General features: G+C 35.0%; 2 protein-coding genes across 3 annotated transcripts; both read right to left on the reverse strand.

Moving 5' to 3' along the window:
- Positions 1-656: 656 nt before the first annotated feature.
- On the reverse strand, positions 657-1,750 carry msrb1b (methionine sulfoxide reductase B1b). The gene is made up of 4 exons (XM_079801064.1): positions 1,624-1,750; positions 1,274-1,416; positions 1,080-1,194; positions 657-970 (listed from the first exon to the last, which is right to left on the reverse strand). Exons 1-4 carry the CDS (start codon positions 1,676-1,678, stop codon positions 951-953), a joined length of 333 nt encoding a protein of 110 aa, XP_079657190.1. The 5' UTR covers positions 1,679-1,750; the 3' UTR covers positions 657-950.
- Positions 1,751-5,363: 3,613 nt separating this feature from the next.
- On the reverse strand, positions 5,364-6,685 carry neurl2 (neuralized E3 ubiquitin protein ligase 2). 2 transcript variants are annotated; one of them, XM_079845701.1, is made up of 3 exons: positions 6,521-6,685; positions 5,690-6,422; positions 5,364-5,607 (listed from the first exon to the last, which is right to left on the reverse strand). In XM_079845701.1, exons 2-3 carry the CDS (start codon positions 6,408-6,410, stop codon positions 5,492-5,494), a joined length of 837 nt encoding a protein of 278 aa, XP_079701827.1. In that variant the 5' UTR covers positions 6,411-6,422; positions 6,521-6,685; the 3' UTR covers positions 5,364-5,491. The 2 variants fall into 2 exon arrangements, with proteins under 2 accessions (XP_079701827.1, XP_079701828.1); XM_079845702.1 differs by having other exon boundaries at positions 5,690-6,682.
- Between the last annotated feature and the right edge of the window lie 1,244 nt (positions 6,686-7,929).

Below are 7,929 nucleotides of genomic sequence, written 5' to 3' on the forward strand. Positions count from 1 at the left end.
TTTTAATAGCGGGAAACAAAATAAAAAGACAGTTTAAATGCAATAGGAACAGTTTCAATAAATTATGCATTTATGGCGCAGACAATAATAAAGAAACACATTCATTCAAAACAAATAAGTTTAAATCAGTGGTGTTCTAAAATTGAGGAGGCAAAGTTTTTTTATATAAATCAAATGAAAATGTATGTCTCAGTTACATTTAATGTCGTCACAATTTTCTGGTTAAATAAACATAACTTACACAACCAAATAAAAAAGAAAAAAATTCTAATTTGTATTTTTAAAATTAACAATGTAATTAATGTTCCCTTTATTAAATTCAAGTATAAATATCATCAAGTTAGTGTTTAAGTATTTTTTTTACATTTATTCCAAAATAATAACTCAAGGCATTTAAACAAAGTTTAATAAATAATAAATAAAAATTATATTATATTATATATATATATATATATATATATATATATATATATATATATATATATATATATATACACACACACACACACAAATATATATATATATATATATATATATATATATATATATATATATATATATATATATATATATATATATATAGATTAATTAACAGTTATTATAATGTCAAAATTATTGTTGTTAATGGTAATGATAAGGCATAAGAATAATCTCAATAATAACAATAATGACACGTACTGTAATTTGCAATATTGAAGGTTTACAGTTAACATTTTACATCAGCAAGTAATTTCATTCATTCGTGAGCACATGTTCATATCAGCTTATGCAGACTAGTATAAAAATATATTAACTACATTAGTCTCTGTGGTGTCCAGGATGATCATGATATATCTGTGAACAGGACCCCCAATCCGGAGCTTTTCCTGTCCACTTCATGAGCTGAACATCCAGTTTACCAGTGTGCAAGCAACAGCAGCCTCATCAGCCAGTCAGGACAGTCGCTTCGCTTAGTGTTTATCAACCTTATCTGATGGGGAAAATAGTTTGAGGATCAATTCAAGTGGTTACTTAGTTATGTAAATAAGTAGCCTAGAAAGCCATTTTATACTGCTATTAGTTTGTTCGTGGCGACTTACCTTTTGAGACAAACTTAAGCGAGTGACTGAATATTCAAAAACGTGATAAGCCCTCCTCCGGCCCATCATTCAGAAACTCATGGCCTAGTCCATTACCACACTTGCCACACAGAACCTGCAAATGCATGAAAACAAGTATGAACACATATGTGGTTTCTTAAAATATTAACTAATGTTTTTGAATCTGATTTGACCTTGTAGGCTGTTAATGTCTCCATCATTTTGGTTACACTGTCCTCTCGGATGGTCTCTGTGAACGCAGGCCAGGGGGTGGAATGGGCATATTTGGATCTGCTTGAAAAGAGTGGATTTCCACATTGGGAACAAACATATATACCTGCAGAGAAACAAACAATACATCAGGAAAAAAATATTTTTAAATTAACATAACACAAAATTTTTGTTTTATTAGCTAGTAAAGCAACGTTGGTGAGCGACTGTCGCTACATAAGGCTAGTTCATCCGATTTATTAACCGTTACATCATTCGTCCTACTAAAGGGAGCAGTAGAGAGTAAATAATGAATAAAAAAAAAAATACTTACCGGGTTTGAAATTATCTTTATAAATCTCCTTCCCGATAAATGAACAAAATGACATTGTTATTCAGAGATCAACAGATAAATCAAGCTGCGTATTTTGTGTGCTGATCAAGTATGAGGACAAGCCTATGGGACAAGCTGGGAACTGATTAAAGGACGAGAATGTTCCGGTCACGTGACTCTTACAAAACTGCTGGGTTGAACTTTTCCAAAAGGACCATTAGGTGTCAGTGCAGATCAACTGAACACTCATATCTACGTGAATGTTTGATATAATAACATCTCAAAACGTACAAATGATACATTATTTAAAAAATATTTTTAATTATTAATTAAATCAATTAATAATAATACGGTTTTTTTAAATAGTAGCCTAGGTTATGCCTATGCTATGAAATGTTGCATGGAATGTTCATCAGCAACATTATTCTTTCTTTTTTTTTTGTTATAGGCTACAGTTGGGTCTAAAGTCGGAGACCACAGGTGAAAATGCAAGTATTTAGCATTTACCTAATTTACAAATAACAAATACCACTGAAATAAAATAAGTAAAATTTGCTTATTTTTTTATATATTTTTTCCACACAGATTTTTTAAGTAGCTGAATTTCACATATGGAATTAAGTAAAACTCTGTTGAGTAAAATTAACAAAGGAAATAAGTAATTTAGTTGATATTTCCATTGCAATACTAATAATCATTGTTGGTGAAAGTTACTTTGAAAAGTAATGCATTACACTATGGTGTTACTCCCTTAAAAGTAACTATTGTATTACTTGGTTACTTTTTAAGAATGCGTAATGCGTTACTTTTTCTCACCTGGACTGGGCTTGTTTTTGTTTTGTTTTTAACAACAAAAAAGTTCTATTTTGGGCAAATGTAAGGACCCTTTTACACCAAAATTGAAATAATAAGCCTCAGGATGAAGGTAATGCAAATTCACAGGAGTAAAGTAGAGGATGCAGTTCAAACAAACCTTTCAGCTGTACTGCCATTCTGGATAACGTAAGAATATGACGCAAGCGAACAAAGTTTAACACTTACTTCACCAATAAAAACAAAAAATCTAAAGTCATTTTTGCTTATGGTTTAACTGAATCATCGGAGGTCAGCAACAAGACATTGGTCAATAAAGTGAGATTAAATGCATAAAAAAATATTTGTTTTATTTAGGCTATTTACATATTTAATTATTGGAGGTTTGCATTCTGATTTTGCATTTGACTCATTTTTATTCATCAAATACTGCATCTTTTTTGTGCAAGTGAGATCAGTAAATGCATGCTCACATTTATTCTAAAACTACAATAACCCCCATGTTCACATGCACAGCGCCTCTGTACTTACATTGGGACAAGAGAGCTGTCAGTCAATAAATGGGAAAATTAAGTAACTTATGTTACTTGTTTGAAAAAGTAACTAAGATATTTTGTTGTAAATTTGAAAAGTAATGCGTTACTTTACTAGTTACTTGAAAAAGTAATCTGATTACATAACTCAAGTTACTTGTAATGTGTTACCCCCCAACACTACTAATAATATAATAGATGGTTGCCTTGTCCAAATACCCACACTTGCAGTCTTCATGCCTACTTAACACTTGAGCCAAATACAGGAAATACGTAATGTAGACAAGTGGTCTATAGAGGCATACTTGAACACATGTGTCAAATAGAGGAAATACATCATGTAAGTAGACAAGTGGTCAAGTGCAAAGACTGCAAGTGTGGGTATTTGGACAGGGCAATTGTGTAGACATGCACTGTGTCTATATAATAAAAGTGACATAGCACTTAAAGGAGCTGTATGTAGGACTGTGGCCAAAACTGGTACTGCAATCACTTTCAAATGACTGTAGAGCGGTGTATCCCCTCTCCCCCTCCCCCTGACTCGAGGTTGCCAGATAGGCTGCAGGATCCTGCAGGAACGTAGGCTGCTACAAGAAGCTTTCAATGGCAAGTGACGTGTCGTACACAGTAAGTTTTTTTTCTTTCTGTTAATTATGTTTATGCTTCAAGAGCGATGTTTTGTGAAGTAATTATGAATCGCAAAAATGTATTTATGGCGATTAGCCAAATATAATCGTAAATATGAACGCTTGTATGTGACAGTGCATTCCCACATGAAAAAATACTATAGTATATTATAGTAAAATTACAGCAAAGCTAAATAACATTAGCAATGGTCATACAGGTCAACTTGCAGCATGTTTTGTCCACTATATATGCGAAGAACGAATGAGGAATAATTTTTACCGAGGTAACGTTAGACTACTGTCTCAAATAGGTTTTCACATTGCCATAATAGGCGTGCTAATGTTGATTTCCTCAGCGTCCCAGCATAATGAGAGAGAAACGGGCTCTGATAATGCATTACTAATGTTAGCAATGACGACTCGCCGTTTTTATTTACCAAACAATTCCTTAACGTTACCTTTTCAATTCAATGACCCACCTCCTCCATCTGCGCTAACCTAACGTTACTTTGCACGAACATGCATAACTTTGTTCGGCTGTCATGAATATTTGAAATGTCCATTTACATTAAGTACAAGTTAGCCAAACATGAACCTTACCTGTCCAGGAGAAAATTAGCAACGTTGGCATCAGTCTTCAAATTATTCTCAGCCGTCTCCATCTTTCAAAGGCATCTCTTATACAAATCCTTGTTTTATTTCGGACTCTGTCACGACGTTTTTCTGATTCATAACGAGGTTGTTTAGGTTTCGTAAAGTTAGACATTGTTTATCCAAAAAGTTTATAGCTGCAGCTGTGGTAACTAGAGCAGAGCTGGCAACCCGAATGCAGAAACACTACTGACTTCGTGATTGGTCGACAGGTGGAGGGTGGCGCTTCAGGCCAAAACACAACATGTCAACATCAACATCAGTTGAGGGCTGCAACTTCACTTTTAAAATGACAATATCTTGGCCGGACAACCGTTGTCAGTGATATAAGTATTTGAAATTAACATGATTTCTTAATGTCTAGTGACATATCAGGGCCATTTTATGATTAATTGAAATACATTTCTTACATACAGTTCCTTTAAACACAGAGATCTGAATACTTAATACACAATACACAATACACAATGACGGTAACATTCAATGGATCGTTTTTGAGTATGAATGTGTCATTTTGAGTAGAAAATTAACTCCAAATGTCACAATATGGAAAGTTACTACCTAACAACAAAAGCAATGATAAAACAGTGCTACAGCTGGAAAACAACCTTATTCATTATTCAAGCCCCAGTGCATGATGGTGATGGGAACACCAGTATCAGAAAAGTTGAGTAGTTTTACTTAATTATAGCGTTGATATTTATGCTTTAATTTCTACAAACTTGAATTTTTTGTCTTTTTAATTCTTGCCTGAAATAACTTTTTCATGAAGAAATTGTAGTTTTGCCCAATACTTAATGTAGTATTGACTTTACCACAGAATATTTTTTTATCAGCAGACCCAATTGTGTACAAAGGATACATATAAATTCATATTTTAATTAATACAGGTATAAATTATACGTCTTATATCAATTAATTCATTATTTAGGCTAAATGAAACTAAATTATAGTATAGGTTCCAAAAGTTGAAGACCACAAGTGAAAAGAGATTGGGAAACCTAAAAAATTGTGAAGAATCATAAATATTTGTATAACTTCACATTTTTAGTTTTTTAAGTTTTAGCAACATAAGTGCTCACGCCATTCTTGATGGAATGATTTGCATCTACAAAGCTTGAGCTTGAAGAACATTTATTAAAAATGGTTCAGATGACATGTTTTTTGTGTTCAAAAGGGAGAGAAAAAAACATTGGACTCTCAGTCTTAAAAGTCTTTGCTGCAACCCAGATGTTTAGGTTGCGCTCACTCATATTTGCAATAGTGTTTAAGTAACTCCGGAAGTTCCAACCAGTCCAAAGCCATTCTGTGAATGATGTGCTTCTGAATTGTCTTTCGGCAGAGTGTCTGCAATGATGAAACTAAAACACAGGGGCGGAGAGAGGAATCATTAAAGTCTTAAAATAATATCAAACCATATTAGCAAGTAAAAATGAAACTTACAGCCATATTCCACCTGGACAATCCGAACACATTTAGTAGCTGCAAATACATCCACAACAGCATACAAGGGCTTATTGGTGGGGATCTTCTTGGCAGAGGCTCCCATGTCTTCACCATTGATGATAATGTGCATGTCGGCATACCCTTGTCCCTTAGGTACATGGACAACCCCTATCCGACTGCGGCGGGCAGTTGGGGGTAAAGCATTGGTTTTGTACAGATCATCCAGAATGTGACTGTATCTCCCAGGTCGACTGCGTCCCACCAGTTTGTCTCTGGGTATGCCCATGTTTTCTACATACAGATGAGTGTCTGTGAAAAATATTTTAGGCTTGTTTCCTGCCTCATCAATTATATTTGGCTGTTCAACACCACCCTCTACTTCTCCGCCATCCTCAATGACTTTATTATGGTTTCTTGTTATTGCGAACACCCAGCTGTCTCCCAATTCCACAAGATCAGGCAGAGAGTATTCTGGCACAGTTGCCAGTGTTCGAGGGTCATGGGCAGTAAGTCCAATCCTTAAATGACCACACCAACCCAGTTCTTTCTCTTCAATCTCCACTAGGAAGATCTCGCCAGGGCTTAAAGGGGCTTTACTGAAGCAAACGCCATTTGCAAAGCTTTCTACTCGGGTGGCCTGAGTCCCCGAAGGGTCCAGTTTCACATTTGTCCCATGAACTGAGTGAAATGCCATAAACTGATCAAAAACATCTGCCATTTTGACCGTTTTCTACAAGTTACATAAAACAAGGGAAGGTAAATGTTTTTCAAGCCTATAAAACAAATGCTCTAAAAAGGATAAAGGATTAAAAAAAAATTGTCACTCACTCATTCAGATTCAGAAATGGTACATTATCCTCAGTGTTTACTCTCCTCTTCTCTGGGGATAGTACTTGTCTTTTAAGCATATACATCCACCAGGTTGCCCTTGTGGCCTGGGGAAATTTCTAGTCCTGAAAGGCTGCCTATTTTTGACCTGCTGCATGTGGCACTGGTAGTTTTAAATAGCTGGCAAGATATGCTGAGTGAAGAATAATGACTGGGAGGAGTTTTAGCCTTCAGATCAGAACTGCTCATTGGAAAATCTCCACATTTCATAGTGTGTACTTTCTTTTTAAAATGGTTTTCATAAGGAAGTACAGAGTGAGCTTGCATTGTATATCTTTTAACATGTATCTTCACAGTACAGAGAGATCTGTGCTAAGACAGTGTCACAAATCTTTATCTAGGCCAAATTGTCCTCTTTTACCCCACCTCCCTGGCACAGTCTGAGACAATGAAAAATTAGTAAGGAGACAGGCTGCAATGTGGGAGTACAACTTTTTGTGTGTTTAATTTTTGTATCATTATTTCGCTGTTTTAATGTCAGATTTATTAATCTCATTCACATGCTCATGAATATTTTTATATTAATCGGAGTGGTCATACTATGATTATGTTAGTATGAATGGATTAACCTGATTCCCATAGCTGGAAACAGTAGGCATGTTCCAGTTTCTAGAAACCAGACAGCAAATAAGATAGCTATATATTCAGCTATTCAGAATATCCACCATAATTTAACATTAATTTATATCTGCACGTCCAAACAAAGGTAATTTTTGGATGATATTAAATAAAATTGAGGCTATGGAAGAAATATAAAGTACTGTCATAAAACTCTAGATGGCGCAGGCTGTCCTTAAAGGGATAGTTCACAAAAAAAAAAAAAATCCGTCTTAATTTCCTCACCCTCAAGATGTTCCAAACCTGTTCCAAATAATTCTGAAGATATTTTGAAGAATGTTGGAAACCAAACAGTTGACGGACGCCATTGACTTCCATAGTATTTTTTTTTTCCTACTATGGAAGTCAATGTGGTCCGTCAACTGTTTGGTTAAAACCTTCTTCAAAATATCTTCATTTGTGTTCAGCAGGGGAAAGAAATTCATACAGGTTTGGAACAACTTGAGGGTGAGTAAATGATGACAGAATTGTCATTTTTGGGTGAACTATCCCTTTAACTCAATTTGTTAGCGATCACATCGTAATCTAGCGCAGTTGATTGGTTGCTGTCGCATCAGCAGCCAATGAGCTTGTTTAACATTCAGATACTTGCCATTGCTGTTAGCAGTCTGCAGTATGCGTTCAGAAACCCTACTCCTTCCCCAGCTCCACCTGCAAGCTATTCTACAGGGGTTATTTCATGTATGTTATATGTTCAGCAGCATATCTTACATGCTCACAGCACACGTCTG

Source organism: Gobio gobio, assembly GCF_949357685.1.
Source record: "Gobio gobio genome assembly, chromosome: 20".
NCBI classification, from domain to species: Eukaryota; Metazoa; Chordata; class Actinopteri; order Cypriniformes; family Gobionidae; genus Gobio; species Gobio gobio.

Bases quoted from the DNA above. Each gene is read 5' to 3' on its own strand.
- neurl2 (XM_079845701.1), bottom strand. From the start codon at position 6,410: ATGGCAGATGTTTTTGATCAGTTTATGGCATTTCACTCAGTTCATGGG. The intron at 5,608-5,689 runs GTAAGTTTCATT...CCTGTGTTTTAG, and splicing joins TGTCCAGGTGGAATATGGCT to TTTCATCATTGCAGACACTC.